Raw genomic sequence first — 18587 nt, forward strand, 5'->3', positions numbered from 1 at the left:
TCATGCCTTTTATCCCAGCACTTGGGAGGCAGATCTCTGTGAGTTCGAGGCCAGCCTAGTCTACATAGCGAATTCTAGGCCAACTGGGGCTACAGGGAGACCCTGTCTCAAAAAAGACCAAAAAAAAAAAAAAAAAAAGTAAAAAATGGACATCTGGGGCTGGAGAGACGGCTCAGTGGTTAAGATCACGTGCTGCTTTTACAGAGGACAAGTTCAACCATGCTTGGTGGCTTACAACTTCCAGTAACTCCAGTTCCAGGGGCTCCAATGCCCTCTCCATGGGCATCTGTACATATGTTGAATGCACTCCCACACATACACATAAATTAAAAAAAAAATCAAAACATCTGTCTTAAAATTTTCCTCTTTGGCCAGGCGTGGTGGTGCATGCCTTTAGTCCCAGCACTCGGGAGGCAGAAGCAGGCGGATGTCTGTGAGTTCAAGGCCAGCCTGGTCTACATAGTGAGTTCCAGGCCTGCTATGGCTACAGAGAGACCCTGTCTCAAAAAGACAGAAAAAAATTTTTTTTCCTCTTTAAGATGGACATGGTGATGCAGGCCTGTAATCCCAGCATTTGGGAGTCTGAGGCAGGAGAACTGAAAGTTTAAGGTCAGTCTGGGATATATATCAAGACCTTGTCTTAAAAAAAAAAAAGAAAAAGAAAACAAAAAAACATTTCTTTTTCAAAGGCATCCCTAACACTTTTTTTTTTGTCTTGTTTTGAGACAAGGTCTCCCTGTAGCCCCAGCTGTCCTGGAACTCACTGGGTAGACCAGGCTGGCCTCGAACTCACAGAGATCTGCCTGCCTCTGCCTCCTTTTTTACACTTTTAAGGTACTTTGATTTTATATTTATGGATATATGAATTGTTGAGAATAATATTTTTGAAAAGATTTTTCTTTATATGTATCTGTATCTGTATAAGCCATGTGTGTGCAGGTGCTCAAAGAGGCCAGAAGAGGATATCAGATCCCCTGGAGCTGGAGTTGTAGGTTATGAGCTGTCTGACATGTGTGCTGGAACCCAAACTCTAGTCCTATGGAAGAGCAGCAAGTGCTCTTAACCACTGAGCCATCCCTCTCCAGCCCTTTGAATGTTTAAAAATGTTATTTTTTCAAAATCAATTTTCTAGCATCCCAGATAAAAATGAAGGCAGCAGCCGGGTATGGTGGTGCATGCCTTTAATTCCAGCACTCAGGAGGCAGAGGCAGGAAGACCTCTGTGAGTTTGAGGTTAGGCTGATCAATAAAGTGAGCTCCAGGCTAGCCAGGGCTACATAGTGAGACTCTGGCTTAAAAAAGAAAATGGAAGCAGGGGTTTCAAATGATGTAGGGTCCCACCAGGAGAAGCAAATCTGGGGTCCATCAATGACATCCTCACTGTGGATTACCCAGTAAAGCCATATTAATACCATTCAGGCTCTAGCCTGGTCTCAGACACATGAAGGGCCCAGCATGGACAGGACTTGGGAAGGCAGATTCATCCTCATTCATTTAAATGAGTTGAACCAGAATAATAAGCTACTAAAATCCACAGGGAGAGAAAAAAAAAAACCCTCAAGAGACAAGATGTTGTTGTTGTTATTATTATTATTATTATTATTATTATTTAAGACAAAGTCTTGATATGTTAGCCCAGGCTGGCCTCGAAATCATGATCTAGCCTCAGGCTTCCAAGCACTAGGACTACAGGTGTGTGTCACCATGCCCAGTGGGGAATAAGATTCTTGAGTTGTCCTGACCAGAGCATTTCTTCCTGGCGGAAAGCTTTATAAAACTGAATTATAACATTTTACAGGGGCTAAGAACCAGAAGAGTCCATTTGCATGAACTCAGTACCCCAGGTCTGACCTGACCCAGACCTCCAGCTTCCTGTGGAGGAAGCCTGCAGATGATCCATAATTAGATTGAATTCTTTAACCTTCACGTTTGGAATTAAGCAATTAGCATCTTCACAAAAATTACAAATTTAATTGGTAAATTATCTTGAATTAAGGAAATCAATTTAATGTGTACTGCAACAGAAGGAAAATAATTTTCATTGATAGTGTTAAAATATTCTGGATTATCATTTAATTCTGAAATTTTCTAATTCAGTCATGGAAGGCAAAGAAAATATACTTGCCGTAGCCTGGTAATAATCAGCAGCATGTACTGCAGGAGATCACCATCTTAATAGTTACCTACATGCCAAAATATAAATCAAATGCTCAACTGGCTTTAGGAGAAAGTTTCAAAAATAACTGAATAACCTCAATATACCCTGTGATCTCCCTGTGGAAAAAATATTAATTAATAACATCTTAATTCTGTGAACGAATAAACTGAGTTATAGGCTACAACGAACAGCACAAAACCATGAACAAAATCTCTTCACAAAATGGCAACTTATTGCAATATATAGTTAAATATGAGTTTTTCTTTTGTTTGTTTGTAGAGACAGCGTCTCTGGAGCCCAGGCCAGCCTCAATCTCCACATGTGGCTGAGGTCAACCTTGACTGCCAGTCCTCTTGCTTCCAGCTCCAAACTGCTGGGATGCAGGCATGCACACACCTCACTGAACTGTGCTTTTGGACTGGAGCTTGGCCTAGGTCAAACTCACAAAGACCTGCCCTATGCTGCATACTTTAGTTCTTACATTTAAGGGCTACGATCCATACTGAGTTCATATTTTTTTATTATTTTTATTTTATGTGTATGCGTGTATTGCCTCCATGTTGGTATGTGCACCCATGTTGTGCAATGCCCGTGGAGGACAGAAGAGGCTGTCGATTGCCTGGACTGGAGTTTCAGACAGCTGTTTGCTGCCATGTGGGTGCTGGGATTTGAACCTGGGTCTTCTGCAAGAACAGTCAGTGTTCTTAACTGCTGAGCCATCTCTCCATCCCCAAGTTCATATTTTTTACATAATGGGTTCAGAGGGTCAAATTCGTTTTCCCCCCAAATATCCAGTTTTTCCAGCTCCTTTTGTTGAAATAACTATCTTTCCTCATTGAATTTCCTTGGCATATTTGTCAAAAAATAATTGTTCAAGGCTGGAGAGATGCTCGGCAGTAAGGGGCACTGGCTGCTCATGCAGAAAACCTGTGTTTGGTTCCCAGGACCCACATGGAAGCTAACACTTGTAACTCCAGTTCCAAGGAATCCGACGCCCTCTTCTGACCTCCATGGGCGTTGCATGCATGTGCTGTACTGCATGCATGCAGGCAAAACACTCATTCATATAAAATAACAATAAGTAAATTTAAGAAATTGTTCATAAATGCAATTAAGCCTTTCAATTCTATTCCACTGATCTATATGCTTGTCCATATTCCAAGACCATACTATGTTTTAGACTATTTTTTTAGACAAGGACTTAATTTGTAGCCCAGGATGGCACCTAACTTGTGGCAATTTTTGTGTTTCAACTTCCTGAGTACTGAGACTAGGCACAGGCTACAATATACAGCTCACAATATCAGCTTTGAAGTAGTGAACCTTCCTACTCTGTCCTCCTTTCTAAGCATGAATTGTTACTCAATTTTGCTCTCAAACTATGAAAGAGAAAAAACCCAACAGCATTATCAACCCCAACTGCTCTCCTTACATAACAAAATCCAGATTCCTGAAAAGATAATATCCAAGATGTGTACAGAATAGCTTCATATAACATTGGTATTTTATTTTTAAAGATCCTGTTTTTTGAGATATATTCTGAAATGGTTATGGATGAAGCAGCACGTAATCTCTACTGGAGGAGTTAGACCTAAGCAAGATTGGCTATGTGTTGATTATTTTTTGTTTGTTTTTTTCTTGAGACATTTCCACTTCAGCCTCTTAGATGGTGGGATTACAGGTGAGTCTGACTTGTGTTAGTAACTGCGGGAGCTTAGGAGTTAAGTATAGAAGGGGACCTGTCATGTTATTCTCTTTAGCTTTAGACATTTGAAAAATCTCACAAAAACATAAAACCAAAACAATAATATAAAGTAGGGGTCTGCAAGATGGCTCAGGGGTAAAAACACTTGTTTCCAAATCTGACAACCTGAGTTTAATCTTCAGTAGAAGGAAAGAACTAACAAGTTGTCCTTTGACCTTCACGTAGGCTCTGTGGCACACACATGCACCCCTCCCCATAAATAAATAAAAATGTAATAAAAAGAAAATTAAATGACTGGGCATGGTGGTACATGCCTTTAATACCAGCACTTGGGAGGCAGAGGCAGGTGGATCTCTGTGAGACTGAGGCCAGTCTGGACTACATAGAGTTCTAGGCCAGCTGGGGCTACATAGAGACCCTGTCCCAAAAAACAAATAAAACAAAAAAATAAAGAAGATTAAAATGTAAACTGTGTTGGAATATGTCTGTATTCCTAGCTACAGCAAGAGGATCATTTGAGCCCAGGAATTCAAGAGTATCCTGGCAACATAGCAAGAGATGCCATTTAAAAAAAGGGGGAGAAGGGTTCAGCATCAAATTATGGCATTTAAATCTTTTTCCTTTAGTATGAGCTAGATGTGGTAGTGTAATCCCAGCAACTTGGGAGGCAGAAACACAAGGAGCCCAATGCCAGAAATGGACTTCCTCTTTTGGGAGTTGTTGACCAGAAAGATCCTGTGGATTCTTCCCAAGACTCACAGATCATTGCAGAAGAGGGGGCAGAAAGACTTAAGAGCCAGAGGTGATAGATAGATAAAGGAAACTGTTGCCTGGACCACACAGGGTAGTTGCACATATGAACCCATAGCACTTAGGACAGCATGCTCAACACCTGTGTAAACCCAAGCCAGACAGGGGCTCAGCATGGATGGGGGCCCAGCACGGATAGGGGAGGTAGACAGGAAGCCCCAGTACTAGCTGAGGATCTACTGGCAATTGATAGGTGCTGGGAAAGGGAAAGGGTATGATGTCTGGTAGTTTGACCAGACACTAAGGGATAGATTCACATCCAAAAGCGCTTGGGAAACACAGATTAGACTCTATAGGCCTTAAAAAAGACAAATAATAATATGGATATGAAGTTGGGAGGACTACTAGTAAGGCCTGGATGCAGAGGGAGGAGGGGTCTAAAATGATACAAATACATTGTGTGAAATTCTCAAATTAAAAATATTAAAAGAAAAATAAAGGTTCAGCATCAAATCATAGTATCTAAATTTTTCCCTAAGGATTAAAAGTATGAGTTGAGTGTGGTGGTACACAGCTGTAAGTCCAGCAACTTGGGAGGTAGAAGCACAAGGATCAGGACTTCAAGGCCAGCCTTGGCTATATAGTGAAATCATGGCTAGCCTAGGATATGTGAGACTCTGTCTCAAAAAACAAAAACAGCCAGGCATGGTGGTGTATGCCTTTAATCCCAGCACTCATCTCTGTGAGTTCGAGGACAGCCTGGTCTACATAGTGAGTTCCAGGTCAGCTGGGGCTACAGGGAGACCCTGTCTCAAAAAAACAAAAACAAAAAAGAATTAACATGGTTTATAATAATCTATTAATAAAGACATAAACTCAATAATATACTCACCAGTAATTGCCCCATTCAATCATGGTTCCTGGCTGAAAAGAAATAAATTTTGGTTAGTTCTATGAATATAGAATAGAGCACACTATTTGCAGTGTTCCTATCCCATCATAGGAGCAGTATTTTACGGCTTCATATGAGAAGACAACATGCATATAATGTAAAAGTAAACCATCCACGTATGGCTATAAAACTATAGTCAGTCCATCCTTTGATACACTAAAGAACCTCTTTACAAGCAGGGCATGGTGGTGCATGCCTTTAATCCCAGCACTCGGGAGGCAGAGGCAAAGGCAGGTGGATCTCTGTGAGTTCAAGGCCAGCCTGGTCTACATAGCAAGTTCCAGGCCAGCTGGGGCTATAGGGAGACCCTACCTCGAAAAAAAAAGAACCTCTTTATGACTTTTCTAGCATAAATATGATTATTAGACTACTGAGATGTCTTTTTTTTTTTTTTGAGATAGGGTCTTACTATGTAGCCCTAGCTGGCCCAGAGCTCACTATATAGCCCAAGTTAACCTTGAGTTCACAGAGATCTGCTTGCCTCTGTCTCCTGAATGCTGGTATTATGAGTGCCCACCATGTCCAGCAGATGTATTCCTTTTCCTGCTGCTTCCAGTGGAGGCTTGGAAGTGGTATATAGAAAGAGGCTGATTAATGGACACAATTAACCTTGTTCTCTGTAGTATTTACAATGACAGTGTATCAATAAAAAATGCTATCTGCATCTTTCTAGTACACAGTCGGGAAACATTTAAAAAGTTTAAAAGAATTTACTATCCCTTTTACTCTTACCATGCTGTATAATTTGCTCATCAGCAACAATGTGTCTTAGTAGTTCTTGTTCAACAAGATTAGACAGATGCTATATATTGTACCTGGTCCTGCTCTTAAAAAATAAGATGGTCTTTCCTCTTAAAAAATAAAATGTGCTGAGGCTGGAGACATGGCTCAGCGGTTAAGAGCATGGACTGCTCTTGCAGAGGACCCAGGTTTGATTCCCAGCACCCACATGGTGGCTGCGAACTGTCCTTAACTCCAGTTGCAGGGGAATCTGAAGCCCTCTTCTGACCTCTGAGGCGTTGCACGACATGGGTGCACTCACTTACATGCAGGAAATACACTCATACACATAAAATAAAAATAAATAAAAAATAAAATGTGCTGAGTGCGGTGGTGCTGCCCTTTAATTCTAGCACTTGGGAAGCAGAGGCAGGTGGATCTCTTTGAGTTCCAGGCCAGCCTGGTCTACATAGTGGTTCCAGGCCAGCCATGGCTACATAGCGAGGCCCTGTCTCAAAAACAAAAGTTATTTGGGGCTAGAGATGTAGCTCAGTTGGTAGAGTGCTTGCCTAGTATGCACAAAGTCCTAGGTTTGATTCACAGCATTGCATATACTAGGCATGGTGGCACACACCTATAATCCCAGTGCTTGGAGGTTGATGCAAGAGGATCAAGAGTTCAAAGCTGGGGCTGGAGAGCTAGCTTGGTGGTTAAGAGTACTGGCTGCTTTTGCAGAGGACCTGGGTTCGTTTTCCAGCACTCACATGGTGACTAACAACCATCTGTAATGCCAGTTCCAGGAGTTCAATGCCCTCTTCTGGTCTCTCTGGGCATTGCACGACAGGGGTGCACTTATATACATGCAAGCAATACAGTCATTCACAAAAGTGCCATTCACAAAAGGGCTGGTGGCGCTCCCATTTAATCCCAGAACCCGGGAGGCAGAGGTAGGTGGATCTCTGAATTTGAGGTCAGCCAGGTCTACATAGTGAGTTCCAGGCCAGCTGGAACATAAATAAATAAATAAATAAATAAATAAATAAATAAAATAAATAAATAAATAAATAGTTCAAAGCCATCCTTGGGTGCATATCAAGTCTGATCCCAGTCTGGGGTACATGGGACTACCTATAAAAAATGTTATCTTGAAAAACATCAAGTCATAAACATTATATATAATACCATAAATACAAAAGAGCTTGGCAGAGGAGAAGGAATGAGAGAAAAAAAGTAATACAAAAAAAGACTGGAGCCAGGCATGGTGGTGCATGACTTTAATCCCAGCACTTGGGAGGCAGAGGCAGGTGGATCTCTGTGAGTTTGAGGCCAGCCTGGTCTGCTCTACATAGTGAGTTCCAGGACAGCTGGGACCACAGGGAGACCGTCTCAAAAACACCAAAAAAAAAAAAAAAAAAAAAAAAAAAAAAAGACTGGATAGGGAGAAAGTAAGTCAGGTCAAGATATAAGATGGATGTGGAAGTACATGTCTATAATCCCAGCACTCAGGAGACTACAGCAGAAAGATGTCAAGTTCAAGGTAAGGACAGCCTGTCTCCAACATACCCCTGCTCCACCAAATACATAAGTAAAATGCTAAACACACATAACAACTGTTCACCTAAGTTTTATCATCTGCATCAGAAAGCACCAAAAGGGAAGTTGGCCTGTATGTAGTACTTACACGGAGTTGGTAAGACCTGAGTTCGTAAATATTGGGTCCTGACCTCGGTACAGGCTCATTCCAGAAGCTGAACTCCAACAGCAGCTGATTCTTTCTGGAGAGAAGCATGTCACTTCTTGCCTTACGGAAACTTACGAATTCCTTTGGGTGAAGAAAATTCACTCTTGAAATCTTCTGATGTTTATGTATAAATATACTTTAGCAACAACTATGTTCCCACTAGACACTGTCATAACTAGAATAATCAATAGGTCCCAGTGGCGCAAGATCATTTGTTTTTATCTGTTGAACTGGCATAATGAACAACACTCTCACTTTCTAAAGTGTTCAGATTGGTTTGTTTTTATTTTTTGAGTCAGGGTCTCATATAACCCAGGCTGGCCTCAAACTCCTTATATAGCTGAGGATGACTTTGAATTCATGATCCTCTTGCCTTTACCTCTCGAGTGTTGGGATTATAGGCATATGATGATGATGCCATGTTGAATTTACAGTGTTGGGGATGGAACCCTGGGTATCATGCATGCTAGGCAAGCACTCTACCAACTGAACTATATATACAGCCATTTATTTACTTGTTTGTTTATTTACTTACTTATTATGCTTGGGTTGGGACTCAGAGCCTTGCACATGCTAGAAAAGTGCTCTACCACTAAGCTATACTCTCAGTCCAGTGTCCAGGCTGAGGTGACACAATACTCTGTCATACTAATTAAATAAAAGACGAGGTTCAACAAGTTTAATGTACATAAAATTTAGTGTTATTATTTTTAGATTTAAATAAACAATGTGACAGTAGGCGAATAGTGGTCACATGAGGACTACAAACAGCAGAGACCTCAAAAGGCATTTTATTCATCTGAGACTTACACTGTGTGGCTTAACAGCTGTGTGGCTGTTAATGGCTGGGAGGTGGCTCAGGGTTAGAGCACTTGCCTAGCAGGTTCGAGGTTTTGGGTTCCATCCCCATATTGGAAATAAAAAGTCTCTACTGACATGTACCTATTAGGGAAGGGAGGGATAAGACAGCAATGTCAGTGTACAATAAAGAATATGTATGTGTTAATCCCAGCATCCAAGCACTCATGAGGCAGAGGCAGGTGGATCTCTATGAGATCGAGGCCAGCTGGGGCTACAGGGAGACCCTGTCTTTGAAAAAAAAAAAAAAAGAATATGTATAAGACTATGTATGTGTGGGCTGAGGATGCAGTTCACTTGGTAGAACGCCTGGCACTCACAAAGCCCTGGGTTTGATTCTGAGCACCACATTAATCAGGTCTGTAATCCTAGCACTCTGGAAGCAGAGGTAGGAGGATCAGGAGTTCAAGGCCATCCCTGAGTACATAGGGACTGTGAGACCAGCCTGGGCTACATGAGACCCTGTCTCGAAAAAAAAAAAAAAAAAAAGAGAAAGAAAAAGAGAAACAAGCAGATCATCTATGTGGCTGACAGCTCCTAATTGTAATCTAGGCTCTGTCCACCATGCAGATCGGTCAGTGTCAAAGTACTGTCCCTTCAGTTTCAAAGTACAACAGATTATTATGTAAGAAAATGTTATTTATTTATTTTTTTCTGAGACAGAGTCTCCCTGTAGCCCAGAACTCACTATGTAGACAGGGTGATCTCAATCGCATAGAGATCCACCTGCCTCTGCCTCCTAAGTGCTGTGATGGAAGGTGTGCTCCAGCATGCTTGACAAGAACTGCTATTTTGATAATATTAAAATGGGTCATTTAAGCTGGGCATGGTGGTGCACGCCTTTAATCCCAGCACTCGGAAGGCAGAGGCAGGTGGATCTCTGTGAGTTCAAGGCCAAGGCCAGCCTGGTCTACATAGTGAGTTCTAGGACAGCTGGGGCTACAGGGAGACCCTGTCTCACAAAGACCAAACAAACAAACAAACAAAAAAACAAAAACCCAAAAAACAACCCCCCTTAAAACCTGGTCATTTCAAAAAAACAAAACTGGTCATGTTTAAATACAACTTTAAGAGTTCAAATTATTAGCCGGGTGTGGTGGTGCATGCCTTTAATTCCAGCGCTTGGGAGGCAGAGGTAGGCAGATCTCTGTAAGTTGAGGCCAACCTGGTCTACATAGTTCCAGGCCAGTTAGGACTACAGGGAGACTCCATCTCAAAGAAGAAAAAAGAGAAATGAAGGAAAGGAAACCGGAGAGATGGTTCAAAAAAAAAAGAGTTCAAATTATTAAATTTCTACTATGAAAATGGAACAGTTTATTAACAAAAGCTGATGACATTATAGCCACTTATTTCTGTACTAACATCCCCTGTATCATTAGACTGCACAAACACATTTTTTTTTCAAAATTGTTACCTGGTTTTCTTTGAGTTTATTCATGACCTCTGTGAGGGCTGGATAGCCTCCTTCGTACCTCCAGAGGTGGACTGAAATGTGTTTAAAAAGACAGTATACATTAGAGTGTGAAGACAAGTCTTACTTTGGCTACATAGGTCCACGTTATATGAACACAGTACAAAATTGTATTGGCTCATGAGTTATATCAAACAGATTTGCACATTAAAAAAAATCTTTTATAGTGAGCTAGTGAAAAAAAGGTCGTAAACCATAAAAGCAGAATGAGGCTTAAAAACCACTGATTATAAAAACAAGCATTAAATTATAGTTTAGTGATTACAAAGCAGCTTCAGGAAAAGCTATTTATTTAAAAGACTTCTGCTTCCTACCAGCTTGGTCCTGCTCGCCATACCACGTGTTCCAAGTCCCCACCAAGGTACAAGGGTACTGTTTGTCTTCATGAATCTTTGGTAATACCTCTTGACTTTAAAGAGAAGAAACAGCAACACTCATTAAACAGCTAGATAAATTTACCAGCAGACAACACATAAGCAGCAACTGAACAGCTACACTTGAGTTCTGGTAACTGACTCCACAGTGCATGTGTAGGGTGATGTCCACAGCTAGCTTTTATTTTAGCCAGACTCTCTGCTCTATACCAGCAGCCAACTATTAGGAGTTTAGGTTTCAACCCAACTGTCAACAAGAGCTGTAAGCAACTCCAGCATAGTGCTAAAAATACTAAGGAAGGACCAAAGCTCCTGAGATTCCAGAAGTTATGGGTCTATTACTTGCTATTTCAAGAGAAAGAAAGAGAAAAAGAACTATTTCGGAATGTGATGTTTACAAAAGCTAACTTCTGCTTATTCTGAAAAAGAGTGGAAGACATGGGAATGACAGAAAAGACAACCTGAATCTGATCCCTGGGACTTACGTGGTGGAAGGAGAGAACTAATTCCTGAAAGTTGTCCTCTGACATGTGTGCCATGCAAACGGGAATACCAGAAAAGACCATGGAAGAAATCAGAAAGGGAAGAAGTACCATTCAAGACAGAGGCATGCAACAGACACCGCTCAGCAGGCAGAGGTACCAGGAGCAGCCCTTAGGGAAGAAAGGATAGCCAGACACGGCAGTGTGAAGCAAGTGGATCTCCAACAGTCCCAAAAGCTATCGCTGTGGCTTAACAATGTGAAGAAATGAAATTAAATGTACATATGAAGCACTGACTAGGTTCCATTCAATCTGCCACCTGCTGTGGGTGTCATAATGAACACATCAACCAACTCATGACCACTGTGAACAGGATTGGTGGCTGAGCCATGACAGGTCATGGAAACCTTTAGCTCCATAGAAACCTTTCTGATATAGACAGGATCTCAGGTTGGGGATAACTTTGAACTTGGGACTGATTTTCTACCTCCCAGATACCAGGATTACAGGCATATGCCATCATGCCTGGTTTTAAATAACTTCTACTAGGACCTTCACAAATTTTGGCTTTAAAAATCAGGATTAAAAAAAAAATAGCAGAGCTGGATATGGTGGTACACACCTATGATTCACCACTCAGAAGGCTGAGACAGGAAGAGTCCCGAAAGTCTGAGGCCAGCCAGGGCTACACAGCAAGACTGTCTCAAAGAACCAAGTAGCACTAACAACAACAACAACAACAAAAAAAACCCAAACCCAAAACTCTCCCTAATTTATATATACAATGTATTATATGAATATATAACTATATATTATAAAATATATATTACAAATATTGTTTCAACAATGGATGCCAAAAGAGGAAATGAAACTTGTTGAAATTATCTGCTGACAACACATTATAGTAAGCTAGTGACCAGTACTACATGCTGTTGGTTGGTGTTTTTGAGACAGGGTTTTACTAGATAGCCCTAGCCAATCTTGGACTCAATATATAAACAAGACAGGCTTCAAACTTTCACTAATCCTTCTGCCTCTTCCTCCCCAATGCTTGGGTTAGTGACAGGGGAGAGCCACCACATTCACATAATTTTATTGTTGGCTGTCCTCAAACTCAAATCCTGCCTCAGATTCTGGAGTTCTAGGATCACAGGCATGCACCACCCAGTGAAGACCATGTATATTTCTTGAGAGGTGGTATTTTTGTGTATTTTAAAAATTAAGATCTGAGATTAAATGTGTCTGATATATAATCCAGGAGTGTTCAGAAATGGGAACTGATGAAAATCAGGGTTCAGAAGATGTGAGCAGGATTGTACACTACAGCTACTGCAGGGGAAGGACATCTAGATAGATGACCAAGATAGGGTCCAGAATAGGACTGGGTGCCTGACAGAAGGGCCTAGGCGTCTTACCAATACAAAACCACGTGTGGATTTATAGTCAATATCCTGTTTTGTGGGTGGTCTCAAACCTGTTCTTTTTTCGGTCTTATTGAGACAGGGTCTCCCTGCAGCCCCAGCTGGCCTCGAACTTGCTTAGACCAGGCTGGCCTTGAACTCACAGAGACCCACCTGCCTCTGCCTCTTGAGTGCTGGAATTAAAGATGTGTGCCACCATACCTGGCTTCCTTAATTATTTTTTAAAAAATATTTTATTTTTATTTTATGTGTATGCCTGTGTTGCCTGCATGTAAGTGCAAGCCCTGCAGAGGACAGAAGAAGGCACCAGAGTCCCTGGAACTGGAGTTACAGACAATTTTTAGCTACCATGTGGGTGCTGGGATTTGAAGCTGGGTCTTCTGCAAGAAGAGCCAGTGCTCTTAACTGCTGAGCCATCTCTCCAGTCCTCTAAACCTGTTCTTTAAAAAAAATTTTTTTATGTGGGTACATCATGTGTGTACAATTGCCCATAGAGGCCAGAAGAGGGCGCCAGATCCACTAGAACTGGAGTTACAGGTGGCTGTTAACCCCCATGAGGGTGCTGGGAACTGAACCTGGGTCCTCTTTAAGAGCATCCAGTGCTCATAACTACTAAGTCATCTCTTTCCCCCTCCCCCAACCTGTTCTTACAAGCCCTGGCCTTACCTGAAAGGAGGTTGTAAGGCAGATAGTACTTGTACCCAGAACTGGATGGGTTGGGCAGAATCTCATTAATAGGGGCCCCTAAAGATCAGGCAGGAGTTAAGTCTTTATATTCTGGAGCAAGGAGTTGCTGAAAGTTTTAAAGGAAAAAAAATGATGAGGGAAAACAGAACTCAAGAAGATCAGTGTAACACACTTGGGGTAATGGATTGTAGGGTGTTGTGGAGACACAGGGACAACTCCAAGCTTTTAGGGGGTGCATCCAGAAAGGCACTTAACTTGGGGATGGGGCTTGGCAGGCCTAGGGGTAGATGGAGAGGAAACTAGTAGGGAGGTGAAGAATGCATAGCACCCAGTGACTGATCTTCAGGAACTCAGGAAAAATCTGTGCTGGCTTCAGTTGTCAACTTGACACACCTGGAAAGAGGGAACCTCAATAGCACTAGACTGGCCTGTGACCACATCTGTGAGGCATTTTCTTGATAGCTGAGTGAAGTGGGAGGGCCCAGCCCACTGTGGGTGGTGCCAACCCTGGGCAGGTGGCCCTGGGTTGTATGGTTATATTAAGAAAGAAGGCTGCTGGGCATGGTGGCACACACTTTTAATTCCAGGCTGAAGCAGGCTGATCTCTGAGTTCAAGGCCAGCCAGGAGTTCTACATAGCGAGTTCTAAGCCAGTCAGGGCCACACAGTGAGACTGTCAGGAAAGAAAGAAAGAACAAAGAGAGCGAGAGCGAGAGTGAGCTGAACTGAGCAGCTGAGCACAGGCCAAGCCAGGAAGCAGTGGTCCTCCAGAGTCTGAGCTTCAGTCCCTGACTCCCTGACTCCTGGTTCATGCCCTGGCTTCCCTCAATGGTGCACTGTGACCAGAAGTATAAGTCAAACAAACCCTTTCCTCCTCAAGTTGCTTTTGTTCAGTATTTTACCACAGCAATGGAGAAGCCAGCTGGACAAGGTTAGTACAACATGGTACAGCTGGGGAAATTAGAAGAGCAGGGTGATTAAGGGTACTGAGTCTAAAGGAAGAACAGGCCATCCAAATACAAACAGGAACACAGCTAGAATTGAGACAGGTGACAAGGACAAACAGGACAAGATGAAACATAAGCACAGAGAAAACATGTGAGAGAAAAACTAATAAACATCTTTCTTTTTGGCCATTTTTATTTTGAATTTTTTGACTTTTTTTTTGTCTTTTTGAGACAGGGTCTCCCTGTAGCCCCAGCTGTCCTGGAACTCACTATGTAGACCAGGCTGGCCTCGAACTCACAAAGATCTGCCTGCCTCTGCCACCCAAGTGCTGGGATTAAAGGTGTGCGCTACCACGCCCCATTCTGACTTTGTTTTTTTTAAAGACAGGGTCTCACTATGTAGCTCTGGCGGGCCTGGAACTCACTATGTAGACAAGGCTGACCTCTATCCCACAGAGAAGTACCTGCCTCTGCCTCCCAAGTGCTGGGATTAAAGGTATGGTCTACCATGCCTGGCTAATTTTTTGAATTCTGAGACAAAGTTTCACTCTACAGCCCAGACTGCTCTTGGGCCTAGAACTCAAACTATGTAGGAACTATGACACTGAACTCCTGGTCCTCTGCATCCACCTTCCAAGTGCTGGAATTCCAGGCCTTGCCCCCATGCCCATGCCAGGCCCAACTGTGGCAGTTTTACTTAGGAGGAATCTGGGAAACAATGGAGGTCATAGCTCTGGTTCATAATGACTCAACACTGTCCAAAGAGGGAATTTCTTTGAGCAAAGGAAGCCAGGAAGCTCTGAACAGACTCAGCAGAAGAGCAGATGGGTCCTGATGAGTAAGCTGGGTGAATGCTAAAAACCAAAGTGCCACTGGAAGTCCCACGAGGAAGTTGCTAGCCTTGAACATGCTGATTTAAGGAGAGCAAAGATCTCAGCCTTTGCCGTCAAGTGTTAACTGAGGTAAAAGACATGTAGTTTGATATACACACCAAATTCTGTTGTATCCTTCTAGGCATTCCGGCTTGACATTGTGAACTGAAACAAAAGAAAATCCAACAATAAACTTATGAACAAACAAACAAAGTCAACATGGACACAGCAGACCCATTACTCACACTGTAATTTGTATAGACTGCTTGTTTCTTTTTTGGCTAGGAGATTAGAGTGAGCATCTTTTCTTGGATCAACTTTTCTGACAAATAAGGATTTTAACCAGCTGTCTTCTCGAGGTCTGTTACTGGAAGATGTCAGTTTCCTAGGAATGATAAAAACTATAATTTGAGTCTAATCAGAAGTGTGCAGATGGTGGGCATGATGGTGCATACCTTTAATACCAGCACTTGGGAGGCAGAGGCAGAGACAGAGACAGGTGGATCTCTGTTGAGTTCAAAGCCAACATGATCTACAGAGAATTTCAGGTCTGCTGGAGCTACAGGGGGAGAACCTGTTTCACCCCCCCCCCCAAAAAAAAACTGCAGACCTTAGTATATTTAGGCACTGTTACATAGAATACTGCTTCCATAAAGCCCTACACCTGGGGTGGGGGTGGGAGGGAAATCAAATATGAACAAGATAGAGTGACAGATGTATGGAACCCATTATTAGGAAAAAAAAAAGAAAGAAAGAAAATCATTTTATACTCTAAAAGTTCTGGTAAGATGGCTCTGGCAGGTAGAGGTGCCTGCCAAAAAGCCTGAGTTCAATTTCTGGGACCCACATGGTAGAAGGAGAAAAATGACTCTACCCCAAACTCTGTGGCATATTTGAACACCCTCCCCAACAATAAATAAATAGTTTAAGGGCCAGTGAGACGGCTCAGTGCTTAGAGGTGCTTGTTACCCAGGCCTGATAACCTGAGTCCAATCTCTGGCTCCTAAAAGGTAACAAGAGAACATAGACCCAAAGGCTGTCCTCTGACCTCCATCCACACACACAATGAAGTCATTTAAAAAAATGAATAGGGGCTGGAGAGAGGGTAAGTGATCCTCTGCTCTTACAGAGGACCCAGGTTTGATTCCTAGCACCCACATGGTGGTAACAACCGTTAACTCCAGTTCCAAGAGTTTCTGACCTCCATTAGTATTACATGACAGGGGAGCACCTATCTACATGCAGGCAATATACCCAAACACATAAAATAATTAAAAAAATGAATATTTCTGAAGCTGGGTGTGGTGTAACAAACCTGTAATCCTAGCACATGGGAAGGGGAAGGCAGGAAGATCAGGAGTTCAAGGCCAGCCTCAGCTACAGATCAAGGACAACCTGGGCTACACGAGACCCTGTATCAAAAAGCTAAATAAATAAATAAATAAATAAATAAATAAATAAATAAATAAAATGAGGCAAGGGCTAGAGAGATGGTCCAACATTTAAGAGCACTTACTGCTGTTCTTCCAGAGGATCTGAATTTGGTTCCTAGCACTCACACTGGGCAGTTTACAATTACTTATAACTCCAGCTCCCTGGGGATCTGACTCTTCTAAATTATGCAGGCATGTGAATATATCCCCCCGCCAAAAAATAAATCTTTAAAAAATGAGGTAATTCTACATACGCTGGTGATGTACTGATGTGCTAGTATCTCTAAGATAAATTAAGCGGAAAAAGCAGGCACAGGATAGACTCATACACAGTCTGGTGAATGTGATTGGGCTTGGGGTAGGAATTTTTTTTTCCTTTTCATTTTATAATCTTCTGGAGTATATGATGAACTTTCCTATATACATATTATTTTGTATGTATATCCATGCTTGTGTGTGGGTGTGTGCACGTGCACACATTCGGGAGTTGGACAGCCTTGGGTGTCATTCCTCAGGCGTTCACTCTTGGGGGCGGCAGTACTGAACCTAGAGCCTCATGCATATTAAGGCAAGTGCTCTACCATTTTTATTTTTTGAGACAGTGTCTCTCTCTGCCCTAGAACTTGCCAAATGGGCTAGGCTGACTGACCAGTAAGCCCTAGGGATCCACCTGTCTCTGCCTCTCCAGTGCTGGATTAGAACTACGAGCCGCTACACCTGGTTTTTAAACAAAACAAAAACATGGGTCATGGGGATCAAAATCAGGTCCTTTGCAAGCATTTTACTGACTGAGCTATTTCCACAATCCTACATATATTATTTGTGTCTATATATTTGTCTAATATATATATATTTGGTCTTTTCAAAACAGGGTCTCCCTGTAGCCCCAGCTGGCCTGGAACCATGTAGACCAGGTTGGCTTTGAATTCACAGAGATCCACCTGCCTCTGCCTCCCAAGTGCTGGGACTACAGGCCCAGTTATAACGAATATTTTTATAATTAACAATTAGCTAAAATATCCAAAAATGTACATTACCTCTACATAGGCAATTTCCTATGAGAACTGAAAACAATATATTTGCTTATTTACCTGCCCACCCATTTTCATGTATGTGTGTAGTGGGCATACGTGTAGGCACGTGTGGTTGTGTACATACACATGTGCGCATGTGCACATGCAGGCCCGAGGTTGATGTCAGGAATCATCTTCTATTGCTCTTCCACCATTCACTGATGCAGGGTCTCTCAAACCCAGAGTGCACTGATGTGGCTAGTCTTGGCAGACAGCTTGCTCTGGAGATCCTGTATCTTCTGAAGTTGGAACTACCAGTGGGCTACCACACACTCCCGGAAATTACCTGGATTCTGGGGATATAAACACTGGTCCTCACACTTGTGCAGCAAGGGCTTTACCACTGAGCCATCTCCCCAACTTCATTATTATTTTTAAGACAGAGTACAGCTCTGTAGGCCAGGCTGACCTAGAAGTCACCATGTGGTCAGGTAGCTGAAACTCAGGGCAATCATTCTGCCTCCTATGTGATATGTGTGAGGGAGGACATGTGTGTGGAGATTAGAGGACAACTTTCAGGAGTTGGTTCCCTCCTTCCACTGTGGATTCCTGGCAAGGAACTCATAAGGACAGGCTTATACAGTAAGCACCTTTACCTGAGGTATCTTGCTGGCACATTTCTGTGCTCCCCCCCCCACCATTTTCTAGCCTTTAAAAAAAATATTTTATTTTTATGTGTATGAGTGTATTGCCTGCATGTACGTGAGTGTGTCTGTGTTGTGCAATGCCACGGAGGTCAGAAGAGGGCTTTGGATTCCCCTGGAACTGGAGTTAAGGATGGTTCACAGCTACCATCCTTGGGAATTGAACCTGGGTCCTCTGCAAGAGCAGTCAGTGCTCTTAACCACTGAGCCATCTCTCCAGCCCCTACTTTTATTTTCTATATATGAGTGTTATGCCTGCATGTGTGTAAGTGCACCCATCTGGTGCAGTGCCTGTGGAAGA

The 18587-nt window shown here is 42.5% G+C and overlaps 1 protein-coding gene across 1 annotated transcript in view; it reads right to left on the reverse strand.

The window, feature by feature from the left end:
* The window catches only part of Nipsnap2 (nipsnap homolog 2), a 22122-nt gene extending 4360 nt beyond the window's left edge, over nucleotides 1-17762 (reverse strand). Inside the window, exons 1-7 of the mRNA XM_029566487.1 lie at nucleotides 17728-17762; nucleotides 15382-15521; nucleotides 15256-15301; nucleotides 10669-10763; nucleotides 10298-10368; nucleotides 7966-8106; nucleotides 5505-5536 (exon numbers count right to left, since the gene is read on the reverse strand). Coding sequence (XP_029422347.1) covers nucleotides 5505-5536; nucleotides 7966-8106; nucleotides 10298-10368; nucleotides 10669-10763; nucleotides 15256-15301; nucleotides 15382-15521; nucleotides 17728-17747 — 545 coding nt within the window. The 5' untranslated portion in view covers nucleotides 17748-17762. The remainder of the gene's footprint in view (nucleotides 1-5504; nucleotides 5537-7965; nucleotides 8107-10297; nucleotides 10369-10668; nucleotides 10764-15255; nucleotides 15302-15381; nucleotides 15522-17727) is intronic.
* Nucleotides 17763-18587: the final 825 nt, after the last annotated feature.

Source organism: Nannospalax galili, unplaced genomic scaffold (genome assembly GCF_000622305.1).
Source record: "Nannospalax galili isolate Female #2095 unplaced genomic scaffold, S.galili_v1.0 scaffold899, whole genome shotgun sequence".
NCBI lineage: Eukaryota > Metazoa > Chordata > Mammalia > Rodentia > Spalacidae > Nannospalax > Nannospalax galili.